Source organism: Trichosurus vulpecula, chromosome 4, assembly GCF_011100635.1.
Source record: "Trichosurus vulpecula isolate mTriVul1 chromosome 4, mTriVul1.pri, whole genome shotgun sequence".
Classification (NCBI taxonomy): domain Eukaryota; kingdom Metazoa; phylum Chordata; class Mammalia; order Diprotodontia; family Phalangeridae; genus Trichosurus; species Trichosurus vulpecula.
Window position 1 is genome coordinate 299,379,956 of NC_050576.1, and position 23,930 is coordinate 299,403,885.

General features: G+C 36.0%; 1 protein-coding gene across 2 annotated transcripts in view; it reads right to left on the bottom strand.

Moving 5' to 3' along the window:
* NBEAL1 (neurobeachin like 1) overlaps positions 1-23,930 on the bottom strand; it is a 145,382-nt gene that overhangs the window by 62,632 nt on the left and 58,820 nt on the right. For both annotated transcript variants that reach the window (XM_036754372.1, XM_036754371.1), the window contains 8 exons: positions 19,062-19,220; positions 18,313-18,472; positions 17,438-17,526; positions 15,528-16,082; positions 11,679-11,854; positions 3,275-3,428; positions 2,239-2,367; positions 97-402 (listed from right to left, as the gene is read on the bottom strand). In XM_036754372.1, the coding sequence (XP_036610267.1) occupies positions 97-402; positions 2,239-2,367; positions 3,275-3,428; positions 11,679-11,854; positions 15,528-16,082; positions 17,438-17,526; positions 18,313-18,472; positions 19,062-19,220 (1,728 nt within the window). The remainder of the gene's footprint in view (positions 1-96; positions 403-2,238; positions 2,368-3,274; positions 3,429-11,678; positions 11,855-15,527; positions 16,083-17,437; positions 17,527-18,312; positions 18,473-19,061; positions 19,221-23,930) is intronic.

Genomic DNA, 23,930 nt, shown 5'->3' on the forward strand with positions numbered 1-23,930 from the left:
GAGCAAAAGACAACAATAACCCCAACTTTGAAATACACTATTAACACAACAGTAATTTAATTTTTTAAATTTCCATGGAAAAGTTTAAAAACTTACATATTTCTCAATGTAAATTTTCCACTCATTTGAATTGCAGTATTCTTGAAAATCCTCAAAAAATGAGGGGCTGCCATTGGCAGTAGGTAATGAGGGAAGGTGCAAATTCATAAAGAGCAGCTCATAAATTTTAGACACCAAAGTACGAAAAAGGGGAATCAGAAATGAGTAGGTTTCTGTCTGTTCCTTGATAGACTGGCTCAGGATAGGTTCCAATTTCCCTAACAGGTAACATGCTTCAGCTTGGTTTTCAATCACTTTGGTCTGAAGAAGTGTATTCAGCTTGGCTGATGCCATGGCACAAACCTAATAGATAATGCAAAGAAAAATAGATAAGGCTATAAAACTTATACTTACTAAAAAGAAACACTCCATTGGTAAACACCTATGAATGTCTTCAATTGACTATTTCTAAGAGGACAAAACTATACTAGGATTTTACCTCTTGATCCATGAACATTTCAATTAATTTTATAACAAGTTTTTTATCATGGTAAGTTCCTTGACAGGCATCTAGGAATGATATCACAGAAAGATAAAAGCACTGAATCAAACAAGCCAATCAAACAGTTGTTCCAAGTCTGGAAGTGAAACAAAGTAGCCTCAAAGTATTTTTGGTCTAAAATATCTCAGAGTTTGTTTTGTGAAAAAGAAAAATCTAAATTAGGGATCATTTTCTAAAACTACTTATGGTGTTCCAGCAAAGAAATCTCTACTCTGTTAGGGAAAGCATATGTTTATATATATGTATATATGTATGTGTGTATGTAGATATCTATATATAAATATAACCACGATTAAATGTAGCCTGGGGGTGGGAGGGAGAAAGGAGAGAAAGGAAGAAAAAAGAACAAAGTAAAAATGATACAGCAGAGAACAACAGATAACCTACAAAAAAGCAAAGAAAAGATGGACAGCTCTCAACACAATGCATAGTATTTAATACATAGGCTTTCTTGAAATGGAAATTTATTGCTGTACATTTTGAATCTTCTTACATTCTGCTATATGCAACATACTTTTTCTTTCCTTTCTTATTTTATATTTGTTTTAATATTTAAATTTATAATGTGCTTCTTTTCTTATTATATATTTGTTGTAATAAAAAAAAAAAGAAAAAAGAAGAAGAAATCTCAACTCTAAGCCAAAAAGGGCTCCATAGGCTTTTAGAGTCCAGGATTTTTTAGTTTTTGTAAGATTAATCAGCAAATCTCTGAGGAGATCCATAAGCCAGAAGAGTACAAACATTAACCCATGGGGTTCCATATTGGATGGATTCAAATGCATGACAAATAAGCCAGATATTTTAGCTGTATTGTGTTATGGTTATCGACATTTTCAAATTTCCTAGCCAGACCCATATTACATATATATTACTAGCTTAATTTGTAAAACTTTCCATTTTGTATAGAGGCAAAAGAAAAGAACCTTTTCCAGAATATTATTAGAATATTTTAAAATTAAGTTTTGGGTTGCTTTCTTTTTTCAATTAACTTGAAACAATCAAGTAACTTCTTTCAATTAAATTTTTAATTAAGCTTTTATACCAAACCTTCCAAACAGAAAAAACAAAACCATTGTAACAAATATGCATAATCAAGTAAAACAAGTCCTCACATTGGCCTTGTCCAAAAATGTGTCACATTTTACATATATATTTAGTCTGTCACCCCGTACTAGAATCCTAGAAATAAAATATTCTAGTAGAGTGGGTTCTACTCTTTTAAAACACAAAGGTGAATTTTAGTCTTCTTGTACCAATCATATAAAAATAAAGAAATTTTAGAGGTAAAATGAGGGGGTTTCATAATCATTATTCACTGATGACTTTATAAAGACATTTAAGCTAAAAAAAAATAAGGATTTCCAGGAACTGGATACTGAAAATTAGTGGTTGAAAAGGAAAAATCAGAACGGAAAAAAAATTAGTCAAAAATTCCTTTCCCATAAGATGTAATGCCTAACTAAAAAGATGTGAACAGGATTAAATGCCCTATAAAACCTATAGAGCATCTTCTTCACATGCTATTTATAATCATTTGGTTGCAATAAACTGTGAAAACCAAGGTGTTAGTCCAAAGAGCTGAATTCTTACACTTGCCTTTGAATTTTCCAAGCTTTAATGCTTTAAGAATTACAAACCTGCAAGTTATCTGTCCCAATAAATCCCAGAAGTAAGTGGATTTGAATCTGAGAAAGTTTCACCCACTCTGGGCTATCGGAGTACCAGACAGCTAGGCTATCAAAGAGAGGCATCATGTCTTCTAAAAGCTAATATAAAAAATAGAAAAAGAAAAAGTTATCGTCATTTTCCTGAAAATAATTGCCCCCAAAAAACTAGTACTTAGTACAAATACCAGAAACCTAGTCAAAAGTTTAGAGTCAATGGGGAAGGAAATACAAAAAAATACAAAAAAAATACTTATAGCAGTTCATTTTGTGGTGGAAAATAATTGGAAATTGAGAAGATGCCCATCAGCAGGGGAATGGCTGAACAAATTGCGGGATATAATTGTAATGGAGTACTATTATGCTATAAGAAATGATGAAGGGTTGGCTTCAGAATAAATCGGGAAGACTTAAATGAATTGAGGATAAGGTGAAGTGAGCAGAACCAGGAGAATACTGTATACGGTAACAGCAATATTGGAAGAATGATCAACTTTGAAAGACTTGGCTCTACAATCAATACAATGATCCAAGACAATTCTAAAACATTCATAATGAAAAATGCTATCTACCTCTAGAGAGAAAAATTATTAACTCTGAAATTGAAGCATATTTTTTTACTTTATTTTCTTGTGTTTTGTTACTGTTTGTGCAGCATGGGCAATGAGGAAATGTGTTTTGTATGACTCCATATGTTTAAAGCGTACCATATCGCTTGCCTTCTCAATGGCTAGGGGAGAGGCTGGAGAGATTAGGAGAATTTGGAACTCAAAATTTTAAAAGTGAATGTTAAAAAATTTTTAAATTAAGTTAAATTAAAACAAAAACAGTTTATAATCAATGCCCAAAGGAAAAATCCCATTAGTAAAATAACGAAAATTAAGAGTCTGCTTTATATCACTTTCCCTGATGTATCTCTCATCTGTTTAAAAAATGATAACCTTTCCACATTATTAAAAAAGCTTGGCTAACGTCTCTAAGTAAATAATTTCAAGATATATTACTATACCTTTTCAGTCCACAGATTTGAGTTAAGTAGTCCCTCTGTCTGCAGAAAATCCTGTATAATGAGCAGAAGTCGGAAGGCATTTTCTGCAGTTGCTGGATTAGTTTTTGCTTCTCTGTTTTCAGCAACTGCCCGCTCTAACATCTTCTGTAGCAAACTAAGAAGAAAACAAAATCCTCTTAAAAACCATTACAAGGAGTTGTTAAAACCATTAACAACTTTAGCAAAGTTGCAGGATATAAAATCAACAGCACTTCCATATAGTATCAATAAAATGTGGCAGGAAGAGATAGAGAAATTCCATTTAAAATAACTGCAGAGGTGGCACAGTAGATAGAGTGCTAGGCCTGAAGTAGGAAAGACTACTCTTCTGAAGTTCAAATCTGTCCTCAGACACTGGCTGTGTGACCCCAGGCAAGTCACTTAACCCTGTTTACCTCAGTTTCCTCATCTGTAAAATGAGCTAGAGAAGGAAATGGTAAACCACTCTAGTATCTTTGCCAAGAAAACCCAAAATGGAGTCACAAAAATTTGGACACTATTCAAATGAATGAACAACAACAATAGACAATAAAATACTAAGACAAACCCAGAGATTATATGAACACAATTACAAAACACTTTTCTCAAAAATCAAGACATCTAAATAACTGGAGAAATATTAATTGCTCATGGGCAGACCAAGTCAATATAATAAAAATGTCAATTTTACCAAAATGTATTTATTTATTCAGTGCCATACCAATAAAACTACCAAAGAATTATTTTATGGGGCTAGAGAAAAATCACAACAAAATTCATCTGGAAGAACAAAAGGTCAAGGATATCAAGGGAATCAATGAAAAAAAATGTGAAGGAAGATGACCTAGCAGTAACCATATTTCAAACTATATTACAAAATGGTAATCATCAAAACAAACTGGTACTGGCTAAGAAATACAGTGGTGGATCATGAAATAATTAGGAATATAACACAAAGTAGTAAATGAACATAGTAATCTAGTGTTTGGTAAACCCAAAGATTCAAAGTTTTGGGGCAAGAACTAACTATATGAGAAAAACTGCAGGGAAAACTTGAAAGCAGTTAAGCAGAAGCTAGGTATAAACCAACATCTCACACATTATACCACAGTAAGGTCAAAATAGGTACACAATTTAGACATGAAGAGTGGCATCATAAGTAAATTAGTGAAACATAGAAAATTTCACCCGTCAGATCAGTGGATAAGGGAAGAATTTATGACTCAACAAGAGATAGAGAGGATCACAAAAGGTAAAATAGATAACTTTACATTAAATTAAAAAGGTTTTTTAATTAATTTATTTTGAACTTAAAAAGAAAAACTTAAATACACAATAAGAAAAATATTATAAACTTAAATATTAAAACTTAAATACAAAATAAGAAAAGACAAAAAAAGCATTGTGATGTGCACAGCAGAATTTAAGAAAGGATTCAAAATATACAGCAATAAATTTCAATTTCAAGAAAGCTTATATAATAAATACTGTTCAGAGCTGTTCATCTTGTCTTTGCTTCCCTATAACTTTTCCTTTATTTTCTGCTGCACTTTTTACTTTATTCTTTTCTTGCCCCTTCTTCCTCCACCCCCCTCCCCAAGGAAGTACAATAAAGCTTGGATAGACACACACACACACACACACATTTATATTTACTCAGACATCTATAATCATTCATATGCATCTATGCAAGACTGTACTATGCACTTCTTTGTCCTGTTTCTCTGAGGGTGGATAACCTCTTCCTTCATAAGTCCAAGTCTTTCCATATTTTTTAATTCTACCAACTCATTATTTCCTACACCATAGCAATATTCCATCATTATACTGTCTAGCTATTTTAAGTAGTCTAAAACGACATTGATTAATATGGCTGACATATGATGTAGTTTACCTATTTTTCTCTTATGGTTAAATCTATTTTAACTTTGTCTGAAATCATGATTACTACGGCTGCTTTTTTTCCTAATAAATTCTACTCCTGATCTTTACTTTATGTTTGTGTGTATCTCTTATTTTCTATCTCTTCTGACTCCTCTACTTTACTTCTATCTGCTACCTTGCCCTCCTATTACTTAACCTACCTACCCCTCACCAAGGACCCCTCCCTTGTCGTCCCATTCCCATTAATCCAAACACCCTTCTATTACCCCCTCTTAATCCCTCACTCTCCCCTCCAGAAATCCCTCCTTTATCTCCCCCCAACCCCTTAGCCTTTTATTTCTTTCTGAATTTAGAAGACTTTTATACCCTTCTACCCTCTTAAATCCATACCCAATGAAAGTAGGGTTTCAGAACTACCAGCCCTCCTTTTCCATCTAATTTCCCTGTGTCAATTCTTCCTCTTGGACCTTATTTGTACAAAATAACTACTCTTTTTACCTGTTCCTAAATGGCTTTACCTTTCAAAATCGTTTCAGACTCAGGTCTACCCCAATCTTTCTTACAAACCACCCAATTACTAATAAGAACCTTAGACATATGTTCTGCACTTCCTCATATAAAATAAAAAAGGGAAGCAATCTGTCCTCATTGAGTCCCCTGTACTTAGTCTTTGATGTGCATCTTATATTTCTCTTGGACCTTATATATCAAATCTATTAAATTCAGGTGAGTTTTTTTTTTTCTAACAAAATCCTGAAAGTCTGACAATTCATTAAATATCCATTTTTTTTTCACGGAAGATTATGCTTAACTTTACTGGGCATATTTTCTGCCACAACTCCACTTATTTTTCTCTTTGATATATAGTGTTCCAAGACCTGCAGTCTTTTAGTGTCACCACTAGTAGGTCTTGTATGGTTCTAATTGTGGTACCACCATATTTAAATTGTTTTTTTCTTGTTGTTCATAATGTTTTACCCTTCAGTTGGGGGTTCTGGAATTTGACTATTATATTCCTGTAGGTTTTCCTTGTAGAATCTCTTTTAGGTGATGATCAGTGGATTTGTTCTATTTCTACTTTCCCCTCTTGTTCTAACGCTTCAGGACAATTTTCTTTTAATTATTTCTTGTGTTATTCTATCAAGATTCTTTTTTTGATTGTAGCTTTCCGGTATTCTGATTCTTCTTGTGTTTTCTCTTCTTGATCTGTTTTCTAGATCAAATGTTTTTCTTATGAGATGTTTCACATTCTCTTCTATTTATTCATTTTTTATGTTTATTTTAATGTTTCTTGGTCTCTTATAACTTCACTGGCTTTCCCTTGTACAATTCTAATCTTCAAGGAGTCATTTTCTTTCTTATGATTCTAGATCTCCTTTTCCATTTGAGTTTCTTTTCATAATATTGTTTTCTTGGATTTTTTTAAAGTTTTTCCTCAGTCTCTCTCATTTGATTTTTAAAGTCTTTTTTAAGTTCTTCTATGAATTTTTTGGGACAGGTGACCATTTGACATTATTCTTTAGAGGAGAGGCTCTTTTTACTTCAGTATCCTCCTCCTCTGATGAACCCTGGTCTTCTCTATTCCATAATAACTTTATATGGTTGGATTCTTTCTCCTTTGCATGCTCATTTTTTATTCGTAGCAGCTTATTTTTTGTAATCACCTCTAATCCTGGGGAATGGATGATGGTGCTTCTGGCCTCAGATCCTCCTTCAGTTCTCCCCTCTAACTTGGAACTTAAACCAAGAATTCTGCCCTCCTGTAAGTGCCCACAGCCAGCAGTGTCTCTGATCCACTGCTTCTGCACTCACGGAGGCATTCCTTCTTGCACAGGACTGCGTCTCAGCAGCCCAGCTGGAGCTATTGTTCCTTATCAGCAGAGGTTCCCTCAAAATTTCCTCCACTCAGACACCTGGCTTCCCACACTGTCCAGGACGTGAAAGTTCCTGAGGCCACCTCCCAATCCAGCTAGCCCCAGGGCTTGCTGCTTGTTGCTTTATCAGAAGGCACCTGGGGGTATTTATTCTTCACAGGGACCAAACCTCTGTCCTGGGATTTTTCTTAGGATCTTCTCCAATTGTCCCAGAAGACCACTGTTTTGCCCCAACTGTTATTTTTAGTGCTCTATTTTTGCCCTGAGGAACTGTTTTATCTTGTTTGTGGGGGAAATCTGGAGAGCTTGGAATTTTCTGACCTACTCCACCATCTTCCCAGAATCCTCTCCCCAGTTAAAAAGGTTTTGGACAGACAAAACCAAAACAGTCAAAATTAGAAAGAAAGTGGGAAACTGGGGAAAAAATTTGCAGCAAGGTTCTCTGATAAAAGCCTCATTTTTGGAATGAAACAGAATCAAGTTTATAAAAATAAGAGCCATATGCCAATTGATAAATAGTCAAAGGATACGAAGAGGTAGTTTTCAGATAAAATAATCAAAGCTATTTTATGAAGGCGAGAGAGCAGTGACAGAGGATAATAACCTGCTTGGCAAGTTTGAGCTCACAGGAATCTCCCTCACCCCTAGGGGTGTTCCTCAGATTGAAGTAACATTTGACATTGACGCAAATGGCATCCTCAATGTTTCTGCTGTGGATAATAACAGCGGCAAGGAGAATAAGATCACCATCACCAACGGCAAAGGTCATCTGAGCACAGTTATTTGAAAAGTTGCTCCAAATCACTATTGATTAGAGAAATGCAAATTAAAACAACTCTGGGGTACCACCTCACACTTATCAGATTGGCTAAAGGAAAATGGGACACTTATGCACTGTTGGTGGAACTGTTAACTGGTCTAACCATTCTGCAGAAGAATTTGGAACTATGCCCAAAACCGCTATAAAAACTGTACATACCCTTTGGACTCAGCAATACCACCATTAGGTCTATATCCCAAAGAGATCAAAGAAAAAGGAAAAGGACTTATATATACAAAAATATTTATAGCAGTATTTTTTGTAGTAGCAAGGAACTGGAAATCAGTGGGATGCCCCCTAAATTGGGAAATAGATGAACAGATTGTAGTATATGACTGTGATGGAGTACTATGTACTATAAGACATGGTGAACAAGTTGCTTTCAGAAAATCCTGGGAAGACTGATGAAAAGTGAAACAAGCACAACCAGGAGAACACTGTACACTAACAGTAATACTGTAAGGATGATCAACTGTGAAAGATTTAGCTATTCCATGACATCAGTATATGAAGAGATAATCCAATAATTACAAGCCTTCCAGAAAAATATTACGAAAAAGAAAAAGGATTCTATTCCTCAAGAAATTATACAAATTGCTCAGAAATCCTAAAAACAGACAGCAAAGTGTAAGTTGACACAACACCCCAAGTTTAATTCACCAAGAAACACTGTAGTCAAATTTCAAAATTCTAACATCTAAGAACAATTATGTTAGGGAATAAGATAAAAATCCAAGGAGTAACAATCAGAATAGCAGAGGATTATTCAATGATTATATGAAAACTGATATAAAAATGCCTCTTTTTGTATCCTTTGTGCTTATCCCAGTACCTGGCAAAAAGTAAGCATTTAAGAAATGTTTATTAGCTGACTGACTGAAACAGGAATATATTATGAAGAGTGACTAATAATGTTCATATCTTTTGAACCAGAATTCCATTATCTACTAATGGGTTTATACCCCAAGGAAGCCATCAACAAGAATGTCCGTGTAATACTCCAAAATATTAATAGCAGCCTTTTTTGTGACAGCTAAAAACTGAAAACAAACTATCTGCGCATTAGCTGGGAAATGGCTAAATAAATTATGGTACACAAATATAATGGAAAATTACTGTGCTGTAAGAAATGATGTATGTCTACTCAGCATAGCAGCAGCTCTTCTTGCTCCACAGAGGTTACCTATGACCCCCCAATGCCCAAGCAACCATGTTGAAGGGACAAGCAGTTAATTCCTATATGGGAGCTTCCAATACAGGAAAAGTAGAGACTGTTGCTAATGACAAAGAAAAGAGAACCAAGCTATGTCACTTCACTTACACAGAAGGTTTAATCAGTGATACTGCAAAGAAAAAAGGTATAATGAACAGTCTGATGCCAAATATCTGATTGGTTGCAGATTTGATGATGTAGCTGTACAGTCAGGCATGAAGTACTGGGCTTTCACAGTGGTGAACGACACAGGAAGGCCTAAGGTCCAAGAAGAGTACAAAAGGGAGGCCAAAAGTTTCTATCCAGCAGAAGTATCTTCTACAGTTATGACTGAGATGAAAGAAATTGCTGAAGCTTACCTTGGGAAGACTCTCACAAATGCTGTTATCATAGAACCAGTCTACTTCAATGTTCCCAACATCGGGCCACCAAAAATCATCACTGGTCTCAATGTGCTTCTGAATCATTAATGAGCCAACTACTGCTTATGGCTCGGACAAAAAGATTGGTGCTGAGAGAAGTAAGATAATCTTTGACCTTGGAGGTGGTACTTACTACTGAAGGAAGCATCTTTGACTTTGATAACAGCATGGTCAACCATTTCATTGCTGGGTTCAATCAAAATCAGTGAGAACAATAAGGCTGTCCACCATCTGTGTGATGCTTGCATGTGTGCAAAGTGCAGCCTCTCTTCCAAGTCAATACTGATTGACGCCCTCTATGAAGGTATCGATTTTTATAATTCTATCACCTGTGACCATTTTGAAGTGCGGAATGCTGACTTCTTCCATAGCATACTAGACCCTGGGGAAAGGTCCTAAGAGATGCCCAGTTAGATAAATCACAGATTCATGAGACTGTCTTCGTCAGTAGTTCCACTCAGATCCCCAAAATCTGCAGGACTTCTTCAATGGCAAGGAGCTCAACGACAGTGTCAATCCTGATGAGACTGTTGCCTGTGGTACAGCTGTCCAGGCTGCCATCTTATCTGGAGATAAATCTGAGAACGTGCAGTCCTTGCCACTGTTGGACATCACTATTCTTTCCCTTAGAAATGAAACTGCTGGTGAAGTTATGACAGTTCTGATCAGATGCTATACCACCATACCCAACAAGCAGACACAAATTTACCACCTACTCTGACAACCAGTCTGGTGTGCTTATTCAGGTTTATGAAGGCGAGAGAGCAGTGACAGAGGATAATAACCTGCTTGGCAAGTTTGAGCTCACAGGAATCTCCCTCACCCCTAGGGGTGTTCCTCAGATTGAAGTAACACTTGACATTGACGCAAATGGCATCCTCAATGTTTCTGCTGTGGATAATAACACCAGCAAGGAGAATAAGATCACCATCACCAACGGCAAAGGTCATCTGAGCAAAGCCATTGAGCATATGGTCCAGGAGGCTGAGAAATACAAGGCTGAAGATAAGAAGCAGAGAGACAAGGCGTCTTCCAAGAATTCTTCTTTCAACATGAAGGCTACTGTAGAAGATGAGACTCCAAGGCAAAATTGGTGACAAAGACAAACAGAAGATCCTTGACAAAATGAAATAATGAAATAATCAACTAGCTGGATAAGAACCAAACTGCTGAGAAGGAAATATCTGAGCATCAGCAGAAAGAATTGGAGGATATCTAAAGCCCCATCATTACTAAGCTGTACCAGAGTGCAGGCTGGTGGGGAGTGGGGGTGAAGCAGCCCCCATGTGGAGGTGCTTCTTGTGGACCCACCATCGCAGAGGTCGACTACATACACCAGAATAGCATTCCACAATTTCCCCAAAAGTGTAGTAAAGGTTAAAATATTGCAATAGTCCAGATGGGAGGAGATGAAGACCTACATCAGAATAATAGCAGTGTCAGAGGAGAGAAGAGACGTGAGAATATCAAGAGGAGGGTGACTGAAAATGTCAAAAACAACAGAAGGTTCAAGAATGATGAGGTTTGAGAAAAGCCCACCATGTTTGGCAACTGAGAGACCAATGGTAACTTTGGAGAGAGTACTTTTGGTTGAATGATGACACTAGACAGGGGTGGGGAACCTGTGGCCTCCAGGCTACATGTGGCCCTCTAGGTCCTCAAGTTCAGCCCTTTGACTGAATCCAAACTTCACAGAACAAATCCCCAGGCAGGCCATTCTATTTTTGAACATCAATTGTCTGAAAGTTCTTCTCCACACAGAACTGAAATATGTCTCCCAGCAGTTTCTACTCACTAGTCCTAAATTCTATTCTCTGAGGCCAAACAGAACAAAATCGAATCTCTTTTCTACAGAACACTTTTTTGAGAAATAACAATCACGTTGCCTGATTTTTTTTCATTTGCCTGAAGATTCCCAGTTCATTTGACTGATCCTCAGGTATCATAGTTTGAGTACTCTCTTGGCTGCAATTTCTCCTCTGGAAAAGATCCTACTCTGAGTCCTACAGAATGACAGAGGAAAGAGTCAAGGAACCAAGTCCCTCTAGGAACTAAATCTCTTTATGGTTTTTCCCTCCTGTATAGATAGTAAAGATAAATAAATGCCTTCATACATTAGATACAACTGTGAAATATGGTATGGAGAGATGGAAATCATTTTTTGATTGCTTACCACAGTTTTATTTCCTCTGGAGGCCTAAGCAGCTCACTGGAGATTCCTGGTTTAGTCAGAGCAGAAAGCACTTGGCCCCTTTCAATCCAAGCAGTGTCGTCTGACCTTTCTAGTCCCCTGCACATCACACAACTCAGAATGCTTGTCATTAATCCTAGGAGCTCTTCCTCACATCTCTGGGAAAAAAAGACAAAGCTAAAAATTGTTCTGGGGTAGAATAACTCATAAAAAAAAGACATGTTTTAACATAAAAATTTTAGTTTTTTGCATTCTTATTTAATAGGCTGATTTTACATTATAATTTCAACAAAATACTAGAGCAGTCAGGTTTGATAAGATACTAAAGCTGTCTCTTTTAGGAGTCAGTAAACATTTATTCAGTGCATTCTATGTGTCAGGCATTGTGCTAAGTGCTAGAGATACAAAGAAAGCCAAAAAAATAGGCTTGCTCCAAGGGACTCACTGTCTAATGGGGGTAGACAACATGCAAACAACTATGTACAAACAAGATAAAGTGGAGATAATCAACAGAGGGAAGGCACCAGAAATAAGGGTGGGTGGGAAAGTCTTCCTGTAGAAGATGGGATTTTAGTTGTAACTTGAAGGAAGCCAGGAAAGAAAGGAAGCAGAGATGAGAAAGGAAGAATTTGAAGCATGGAGGGAAAATGCTGCAAGTCTGGACTATCTTGTTCTTGGAACAGAAGGGAGACCATTGTCACTGGATCAGAGAATAAGTAGAGGGAGAGGGTATGTAAGGTATAAGAAGACTGGAAAGGTGGAGGGGGTGGGGCAGGTGATGAAGGGCTTTGATCAACTAGGGATTTTTTTTATTTGATCCTGAAGGTGATAACAAAAAGGGGGCTGTTCTCTGGACCTTCTCTACCAAGTACTAGGAGCCTCTTCATACTGGAAGCTCACTCCAGCCCTGGAATTCACATATTAGAAGTATCCTCCACCACTGTGGTTTATCCCTCTGATTGGAGGGCTCCAACCAGAAACTCCTAAAATAGAAAGGTACCACACCAGTCATGTCTCATTCTTTTCCAGGATATATTGTTGATTTTCTCTACCATGGCCCCATTCTGGGTACCTTCTTTACTACTACCCTCACACCCCCCTTTTTGCTTACTTTTATGCATTGTCTTTCTGCTTGAATCTGTGCTCTCAGCACTTAGCACGGGGCCTGGCACATGGTAAACAATGAGTCAATCGACAAACATTTATTAATCACCTACTATGTGTCAGGCACTGTGCTAAGGGCTAGTGAGACAAAAACAAAAAAGAGAGCTTTCCCTGACCTCAAGGACCTTATACCCTAATAAAAGACAAGGGTGAGGGAAAGCCCAAATGAGTGAAGCTGAGTGGGAAATGAATATGTGGAGGTTTTTGGAGACCCACTCCACCCTACCCCCTAATCAGAGGAGTCCCAGGGAAAAGAGCACTGACGATGTGTGAATACTAAGGCTGACATGATCTTTCAGAATGACAAGGTTACTGAGGTCATGATGGAGATGTCCAATATGAAGAGATGACTTGCTGGAGTATCATCTAAGCCCATAACGCTTACTGACTGACTAAATAAGGAGCCACTGGAGTTAACTGCATAAGACATATGATGTGGAGGATGGCCTGTGGCTGGGGAAAGATTTGAGGCAGGGAGACCAATCAGCAAACTAATTCAATAGTCTAGGTATGAGGTGCATCAGAGTAGTAGTAGTGTCAGAAGAGAGAGAGAGGAGTGTATTTGAGAAATGTTAAAGGTAAAATCGACAGGCCTTGGTAACTGAATAAATATGGGGTAGGATGAGAGACAGTGAGGAGTAGAGGATGACAACTAGGTTGTGAGCCTGGGGAATGGGAGGGATGGTGGTATCCTCAAGAGTAACAGGGAAGGTAAGGAAGAGGGGAGGGTTTGAGGGGAAAGATAATGAGTTCCATTTTGGACACGCTGGATTTTAGATATCTACTAAACATCCAGTTCAATATTAATAACTAGATATTAAGAAATGCCTGTTTATGGATTATGCATAAGGTACTCAAAAGGCAACAGAGATCTATATATATCTGCACAAATATATACACTGACATGTCTGTACTCTTCCTAATAAATTATTGTGTTTCTTTGGTGGCTTGCAGATTCACAGCACAGGATTTTCTAAGCAAGATTATTAACCTAAGAATACAACATACAACAGGAAAAGAGTTAAAGAGTAACAGAAATCTCATTCCAAGTATGTTTAAAACAAGACCAGACTTTCCAAAGAGGAGAGAAGTGTAGGATCTACTTCAAATTTTTTCTTGCTTAGATTTAAAAAGGTAGATGGCCAGAAGCAGATGGACCATGTTCTATGGTAGTTTAGCTGGAGCAGAAGAGAGACGGCACTTGTTCATTCATTCAACATTAACCATATATTGTGTGCTTGCTGGCTGGGAGGTGAGAATTAACAAGCCACAGACAGCATGCTCAAGGGGTTTAAATCAAGGAAGGAAGATCAAAAATACACACATATAACTATGATACTATCATAATTTGGATAGCTATTCAGGACTAAGTCCTTTTAGGTTTTACATGGAGAGGGCTAAGAGTTTTTTGGGTATGTAAAAAGATACGGGGATCTCCAAAAAGTGACAAATGCCTCTATCTCAATTGCCTCTGACCACTTTGTATCTCAAACGTTTTGTTCAAGTTCATTCTGCGTTTAACCTTGATATGTTTTCCACATTTCCCCACTGCTGGACCATAGCTGCAGAAAGTCTCTTCCAGCTCTAAAGTTCCATGACTACTTATTCTGCCTCACGCTACATAACCAATCAATTGTTAAAATCTTGTCATTTACAGAGGCAGCTGGTGGCCCAGTGGATAGAGTGCTGGACCTGGAATCAGGAAGACCTGGGTTCAACTCCAGCCTCAGATACTTACTAGACCCACCAGAGCGAACCACCCACCAGAAGCTGTACCCAAGAGGTACGAGAACTCTTTGAAGAGAGAACATACTTTCAGGTCTATAGTCTAGAAGTTGTGAGCTATTTTTTCCATATATATACCTACACACAACCATTATACTCTAAAAGTTTCAGCCCACTGTTTCATTCGTAGGATAGTTTGACCGAGGTTTATGGGAGACTAAGGCCCAAAACAGACCACTAGAACACCCAGAATTGGTGGGTGTGGCTTAAGTAAGGATTCAACAAAGGAGATTAAGAAGGAGCAGTCAGAAAGGGAAGAGCAGAAACAGGAGGCAGCGGGGTCAAAACAACCCAAAGGAGAGTATCCAAAGAAAAGTCAAGAAGCATTAGAACTAAGAAAAGTCTATTTGATTTGGCAACTAAGAAATCTCTGGTAACTTCAGAGGGGACAATGTCAGCTGAATAAGGTCAGAAGCCAAAATGCAGAAGGTTTGGGAATAAGAGGAGAGGAAGTAGAGGCACATAGTTTAAGATAGCTCAAGGGATAAAGGACAAAAGCTAGCAGGGATGGCTAAAAAGAATGGACTTTTCAGTCAACAAGCATATGTTAATTACCTGTGTGCCAGGTATGATGCCATTATTAATGAAACAAGTAAACTAAGATTTCAATTTCTGGGCTTATGAAAATTAGAACATGTATACAATGTACTAACATTATATGAAATTATAGCTTATATTTACTTATCTATAGCATTTTAAGTTTTACAAAGCACTTTACACACATTATCTCATTTGGTCTTCACAAAAAAAATGAATGCAACTTGCCACACTTTATTTCAAAGCCAGGTATAATTAAGAAAGATGTTATAAAACACAAGTAATATTCAAAAATTATTTCTGTCCACAAATCTCAGTATCTGAATGGAAAAAAATTATTCTTACCTCTTGACTTTCAAATAATGAAAGGTCATCAATGAATCCCATGTCATTTGTAAGGCTGCACTCCTTGTCAAGTTGCACAGAAAATGCTTTAGAAGAACACTCTATGGGAGATGGCGTGCTGGGCAAACTGTCTACCATTTGACTCCCACTATCACTTAGTTCCAATGAGTCAATCCCAGTGAGATCCAAACTCAAATGGGAAGAATTATTGAGCCACAGTTCTTGGTTCTCTGCCACTGAGCTATCGTCTAATGGTAGGTGTGTGTTAGAGTCTAGAAATTGTCTCTCCTCCAAGCACCATGGGTCAAAAGCTGAAGTAGCTAAAACAAAGGAGTTTACTTTCTCCCCTTCTCCTTTTTCATCACAGTACTTCTTTGGATCTTCAGGGCCATTTTTTTTGTCTTCTTCCTTCACAAAATCAGCCCTGCTGTGTTTAAGTCCATTTTCATTTACAAAATTTAATTTTAGAAAAAGTCTAACCAAGGTCTCTTGCCATCCTACTTGCTGAGAAATCTGTTGGGCTGCATCTGGTTGGTCCTGCAACATTTGTAAAACCTAGGAAAGGATTAGGAGGAAACAACATGATGAATATTATATTACCATAATAATCTAACAACTCTATTTTCAGTTATAAAAATTAAAACAAAAATTAATCCTGATATTCAACATGCTAAGAAACTCACTTTATTAATTTAATGTGAATTTTTTTGGGGGGGGAGGGGGCTGGGTAATTTGGGTTAAGTGACTTGCCCAAGGTCACACAGATAGTACATGTGTCAAGTGTCTGAGGCCAAATTTGAACTCAGGTCCTCCTGCCTCCAGGGCCAGTGCTCTACTCACTGCACCACGTAGCTGCACCTTAATGTGAAATTTTAAATTATATTGTGATGAACAAAGTTACATATTATAAATAATATCAATTTATTTATATTGCTATAAAGTAAGGTTTACTTACACAAATTTACATTTATTGACAAATTTAAATAATCTCTGTCAGGTACCATCAAGTAAACACAGATGAACTAAACTTGGTGTACATATAACCAAGATAATCATATTCATCAACCTATACCCCCAAATTCCCATATGAATAAATGATACCTACTAATCTTACCAGTCACCTAGAACTGCTTCCCTATCCTTCATCCACTATGCCCAATCTTTTAAGCAAAATAGTATCTTTCACATATAATCTTCCTTGCTATTCTTGACAACAACTTATTATCTAAATGCTAATCAGTCCTAATGCAACAATTCAAACAGCATTTATTAAGCATTTCCTATCTAGAATCTTGGGTTCAATCAAGGCGAAGAGGAGAAGAGAATGGATAAAGATAAGTAAATACAAGACAAATAAAAAATAATTTTGAGGGAAGGACTTAGCATAGTGTTTGGAACATAGTACACATTTAATAAATACTTTTTCATTTACTCATCTTTGTTGAGATGAAAATAAAATTAAGATTAAGAAATATATTTACTCCTGCAACTCCAAGATTTAAAGTATATGAACTATATAAATAAACTCTGGGGAAAAAAAATTTTAACCTATGTGGTATAAAAACAAGAGCATCCCTTATAAATTCACAATATATTCAATCTATAGTAATCTAAACCCTGGTAATAAACTTCACAAAAGGGTGAGGTAAACGAATATTTCCCATGAAATTTTCAATGGGCTGGAAAATGAAGCATAAAAAATGAGGTCCTAGTACCTGAAAAGTTCATTCCCTGGAAAGGTTGACAGTAAAACAATCAACACATTCCTTAGAAAACTCAAGGTATTAGAGTTCATACCTGAATGCCAAGAGACACAAATATCCTAACTATAAGTAACCTAAGAGCATAAAACCTAGTGGCTCCCACAGCATACCACTGCTATGTCTAAAAATGCTTTAAAACTTACTAACCTTTCTGCACATGGGCACTCTGACATGTATATCCGCTTTATGAGACATGTACATTATAGCTAACAGATCTTTGAAATTTACAACCGTATCTGGGGGTGAGAAAAAATTAAATATAAAATCAAGCAATGGCCAAAAACATGTGAATAGCAGTTTTACAAAACACAGATTATGATGCTTTTATAAAATAAAAAATACAGAAAATTCTAATTAAAATGCAGAAATATCCCAGATATTCCCTCCTCTGAACTTCCGTAGCAGCCATGGTCTATGGCCCCTAAAATAGTATTCTATAAACAACAGACATTCAATAAATGTAAAAATAAATATCTTTAAAAAGAATGAATTTAGGATTAGCATAAGAGAGAATAAATCACCAAAAGGGGATATTTTAATTTTATCCCTAAGAATTTAGGGCTTCTTCAAGGACAGTGTAGTACTCCTCAAGTTTTCCTTAATGATTTTTAATCATGGACATTCATTCATTGGCAATCAGGAAGGGGTGATATTACTGAATGAACTAATATGTTTGGAGTATATGTAACTTAAAAGGTAGTCCAGGAGGAAGACTAAACATTTCAGCTATATCAATTATACTTCTAATCTTATTACTAACAATTCAACTTCAAGAATTTAATTTTGGTGGCAGTAGGAAACTCCTTCTACTAACAGATATTATCCTCTATAATTTAGAAAACTGTCTTGAAGAGCTGCTGGCACCCAATATTATTCATCCTTCAGCCAGCCAGACGATGGATTTCTTTAAATTTAATGAGGCTAGGATGTCTTTTGAGAGCAGAACATGAAGTCCATCGTTAGGTCTACACTTAAACGTTATTATTAAGAGAACTTAAATGTATTATCAGCTTCATCCATACCTGTATTTAGGACTTGGTTAAAAAGGCTTTTAATAAGAGAAACATTAATTGGTACTTCACTCAGAAGGAGCCCCAGCCCTGAGTAACCAACATCTCTAAGTCGAATACGCTGTTTACTCCGTTCATAGACTTTAGTGCATTTCAGCATCTGTTCTATAATCTGTAAGAAACAAAAATAATGCTATTATAAGTTCTCTTGTGGAAAACTTAAGTTCAACAACCACACTAACATGAAGGAAATGAAGACTAAAAGAAACAGAATTCAGATAAATACAATCACCAGTTTTATATCCTTTACCTCCTGGAATATTCTATTTCAAACTCTCAGCTCCTTTTTAGTAGTACTCACTAAATCTATGATCCTATGAATGTATCACATGCTATCAGAAATGAGCAACATGTCAATTTGTTTTATTTAACTATACTTTGTTACAAGTTATAGGACTTGTGGCTGGGACTTGTTAATGGGAAATGGCAGCAAAGCAGTACTTTTTTTAAAAATGTTAAGAAAAGAATTAAATTTTAAAATGAACTAAAACACAGGATTTGTCAAAGGGTTTCAAACCGTTACACGAAGAACGAATCCCTTTTTAAAAATACCCAAGGCAGCCTGTTACACTGGCTGCATATAAAGTCCTACATATTCTTAGTATAAATCCATAGCTCCTGCTGCATGCAAATTCCTAGATATTTTGGCTACAATTTTTCATGTTCCCAAGTACACAGTATGTGGTATGTAAAAATAGTACCTTAAATATCAGTTCTCTTAATCTGTCGGAGTATCTCTGATTTAACAGCAAGACATAGAGTATATCAGCATTTCCTGGCTCAAAGAGTAGTAAGAAAAGTTGATCCCGTGCTGGACTGGTATGAAGCAGACTAAAGAGTACATCCAAAATTCCAAACAGCTTTAATTAAAAAAAAAAAAAAAACAGGTAAAACATCTGAATAAATCCAAATCTATAATAGAGTTCTTCAAATGAGTTTGGCCAAAAAAAAAAAAACTTTCACAACACACAATATCACACCACTGTAGTCTGGAAAAAGGATACTTCTCCATCATTCCTTGAACATGAGCTTACTTTTTGGCAGTAGAGGCAGAAAGAGGTGCAATGGTTTGTACCCCTCCCAAAAAATAATTAAGAAAAATTAATGAAGCAAAACAGAGTAAGAGAGCTGTTCTTTCTCATTCCTTCACATCATAATCACTGATCAGAGGTGTAAGACAACCTTAAACAAAAGCCTCAGTGTGGCTTATCAGTAATTGCCCTCTCTGAACCTTGGCTACTCTGTGGAAGAACACACATTCTGTAGTTGACCTTCCAGTTTCAAAAGCATTCTGGACCGTATTTTTCACTAACTTCTCATGAGATCATTAGGACAGAGAAGGAAAAACAAGTGGCAGCAAATATGCCATTTCTTAGGGCGATGCTGTCCTTGATCAATCAACAATATTTATTAAATGTTTACTATGTGCCAGGCACTGTGAGACGTACGGGGGATACAGAGACAAAACTGAAACAGCTCATGCTCTCAAGGGGTGAGCATTTTACTGTAGGAGAAAACATGTAATGATAATAATAGCTGTGAATAGCCAAAATTCACAGAGCACTCTGAGGTGTGTAAAGCGCTTTAGGAAGAAAGGAAATGAGATTTCTATAGCACCTGGACATACCAGACACTGCACTAAGCACTTTACCAATGTTACCTCATTATAGCTTTACAGCAGCCCTTGGAGGGAGATGTTATCATCATCCCCATTTTAGAGATAAGGAAACTGAGGCAAACAGTTTAAGTGACTTGCCCAAGGTCACAGAGTAAGTGCTTGAAGTTAGGTGATTAATAAAAATGTGCTAAATTCCAGTCAGATCTGTCTTCCATTCTTTTTTCTACCATTTACTACATATAGGACTTGAATCAAATCACTAAAATGCAGTTTCAAAACTTGTAAAACTAAGGGGTTTTAGACCAAATAAGTTCTAAAGCAGGAGTTCTTAACCAGAGGCACAGGAACTTGCTTTTTAAATATTCTAATGACTGTATTCCCAGTATAACAGGTTTCCTTTGTAATCCTGTGTATTTTGTTTTATTTATTTAAAAACATTATTCTGAGAAGGGGTCCATAGGTTTCACCAGACTGCCAGATAGGTCCATAACACACAAAATAGTTTATAACCCCTGCTCTATGGCCATGTCCTACCCAAAAATGCTGTGAACCTCATTTTCCTTATCTGTAAATCAGGGATAATGTTTTCCCTCTACAATTCTGTCATAAGGATTAAATGGGTAACTTATTAAGAAAAAACTCTGAAGTACTATGTAAATGAGTTTATAAGGCATAGGGTTTGAAGTGTAAGATAAAGCTAAAACTCAAATGTAAACGTACAGCTTTCCTTCTGAATGAATACTTGTAAATAATAAGTATCATGTTAATATAAAATTTGGTTTTGGCATCTCCTAATTATTCGTAATATATAAACAGTTCATATTAATTGATTAGCAGAATAATCAAAATGTATTTCACATGAGGAATTGCTGAAGACAAAGACCTAATCATTGCTGCCAATCAACTTCTATTGTTAAGACAATATTTTCTATCAACCAGCTAATATACTCAAGCATAATGTCTTCTGTTTTGGTAAATTCATATTATGTAGTCACCAGTTAAAAATTATTCATTGGAGGCGGAGCCAAGATCCCCTTTGAAAACAGCATCTCGCCATGGAAAAATAAGCTAAAAATTAATTGGAAACTAATAACCTAATTCTAAAGAATGAGTGGACCAAAGAACAAATCAGAGAAACAATTAATAACTTCATTCAAGAGAATGACAATAATGAGACAACATACCAAAACTTATGGGATGCAGCAAAAGTAGTTCTTAGGGGAAGTTTTGTATCCCTAAATGCTTACATGAATAAAATAGAGAAAAAGAAGATCAATGAATTGGGCATGCAACTAAAAAACTAGAAAAAGAAAAAACTGAAAATCCCCAATTAAATCACAAATTAGAAATACTGAAAATCAAAGGAGAGATTAATAAAATTGAAACCAAGAAAACTATTGAATTAATAAATAAAACCAAGAGCTAGTTGTATGAAAAAAACAATAAAATTGATAAACCTTTGGCCAATTTAAAAAAAGAAAATCAAATTACCACTATCAAAAATGAAAAGGGTGAATTCACCTCTAATGAAGAGGAAATCAAAACAACAATTGGGAATTATTTTGCCCAATTGTATGCCCATAAATTTGACAACCTTAGGGATATGGATGAATATCTACAAAAACATAAATTGCCCAGGATAACAGAAGAGGAAGGACAATTTCTAAATAACCCCATCTTAGAAAAAGAAATTGAGCAAGCCATCAATGACCTCCCCAGGAAAAAATCTCCAGGGCCAGATGGTTTTACCTGTGAATTTTATCAAACATTTAAAGAAAAATTAATTCCTATACTTATTCCAATTAATTCCTATAGACTATTTGGAAAAATAGGTGAAGAAGGAGTCCTACCAAATTCTTTTTATGACACAAATATGGTACTAATACCTAAACCAGGAAGGGTCAAAACAGAGAAAGAAAATTATAGACCAATTTTCCTAATGAATATTGATGCAAAAATTTTAAATAGAATATTAGCAAAAAGATTGCAGCAACTTATCATGAGAATGATACACAATGACCAGGTAGGATTTATTCCAAGAATGCGAGGCTGGATCAATATTAAGAAAACTATTAGTATAATTGACCATATCAATAACAAAACTAGCGGAAACTATATGATCATCTCAATAGATGCAGAAAAAGCCTTTAACAAAATACAACACCCATTCCTATTAAAAACACTAGAAAGCATAGGAATAAATGGAGCCTTCCTTAAAATTATAAATAGCATCTACCTAAAACCATCAACAAGCATTATTTGTAACGGGCAGAAGTGAGATGCATTCCCAATAAGATCAGGGGTAAAACAAGGATATCCATTATCACCCCTACTATTCAATTTGGTTCCAGAAACATTAGCTGTAGCAATAAGAGAAGAAAAAGAAATTGGAGGAATTAGAATAGGCAAAGAAGAAACTAAATTATCACTTTTTGCAGATGGTATGATGATTTACTTAGAGAATCCTAGAGAATCAAGTAAAAAAAACTACTTGAAATAATAAACAACTTTAGCAAAGTTGCAGGATATAAAATAAACCCACATAAATTCTCAGCATTCCTATACATTACTAACAAAGCCCAACAGCAAGAGATAGAAAGAGAAATTCCATTCGAAGTTACTGTAGACACTATAAAATATTTGTCAATCTATCTGCCAAGACAAACCCAGGGACTATATGAACATAATTATGAAACAGTTTTCATGCGAATAAAGTCAGATCTGAATAAATGGAAAAACATCAGCTGGCCATGGCTAGGCTGAGCTAATATAATAAAAATGAAAATTTTACCTAAATTAATCTATTTATTCAGTGACATGCCCATCAAACTACCAAAAAATTATTTTACTCAGCTGGATAAAATAATAACAAAATTCATCTGGAAGAACAAGAAGTCTAGAATATCTAGGGTATTGATGAAAAGAAATGCTAGGGAAGGTGGCCTAGCCATACCAGATATTAAACTGTACTATGAAGCAGCAGTCATCAAAACTACTTGGTACTGGCTAAGAAACAGAAATCAGTGGAATAGGACAGGTACACAAGATGGAGAAGTCAACGACTACAGCAATCTACTCTTTGATAAACCCAAAGAATCCAGCTTCTGGGCTAAGAATTCACTATTTCACAAAAACTGCTGGGAAAATTGAAAAATGGTAGGGCAGAAACTGCACATAGATCAATATCTTACATGATATACCAAAATAAAGTCAAAATGGGTTCATGATTTAGGAATAAAGACTGATACTATAAGCAATTTGGGAGAGCAAGGAATAGTTTACCTAAAATATTTATGGAAAAGAAAAGAATTCATGACACAACAAGAGATAGAGAGCATTAAAAAACGCAAAATGGTTAATTTTTATTATGTTAAATTGAAATGTTTTTGTATAAAAAAAGCCAATGCGACAAAGATTAGGAGGGAAGCAGAAAATTGGGAGAAAATCTTTACAACCAGTGTCTCTAAAAAGGCCTCATCTCTAAAATGTACAGGGAATTGTGCCAAATATATAGGAATACAAGCCATTCCCCAATTGAGAAATGGTCAAAGGATATGAACAGGGAGTTTTCAGAGGAAGAAATTAAAGATATCTATAGGCATATGAAAAAATGCTCAAAATCACTACTGATTAGAGAAATGCCAATCAAAACAACTCTTAGGTACCACATCTCTCCTGTCAGATTGGCTAAAATGACAAAACAGGAAAATGATAAATGCTGGAGAGGATGTGGGAAAATTGGTACATTGTTACATTGCTGGTAGAGTTGTGAACTGATCCAGTCATTCTGGAGAGCAATTTGGAACTATGCCCAAAGGGCTATAAAAATGTTCATACCCTTTGACCCAGCAATACCACTTCTAGGGTTGTATCCCAAAGAGATCACACAAGTGGGAAAAGGACCCATATGTACAAAAATATTTATAGCGGCTCTCCTTGTAGTAGCTAAGAA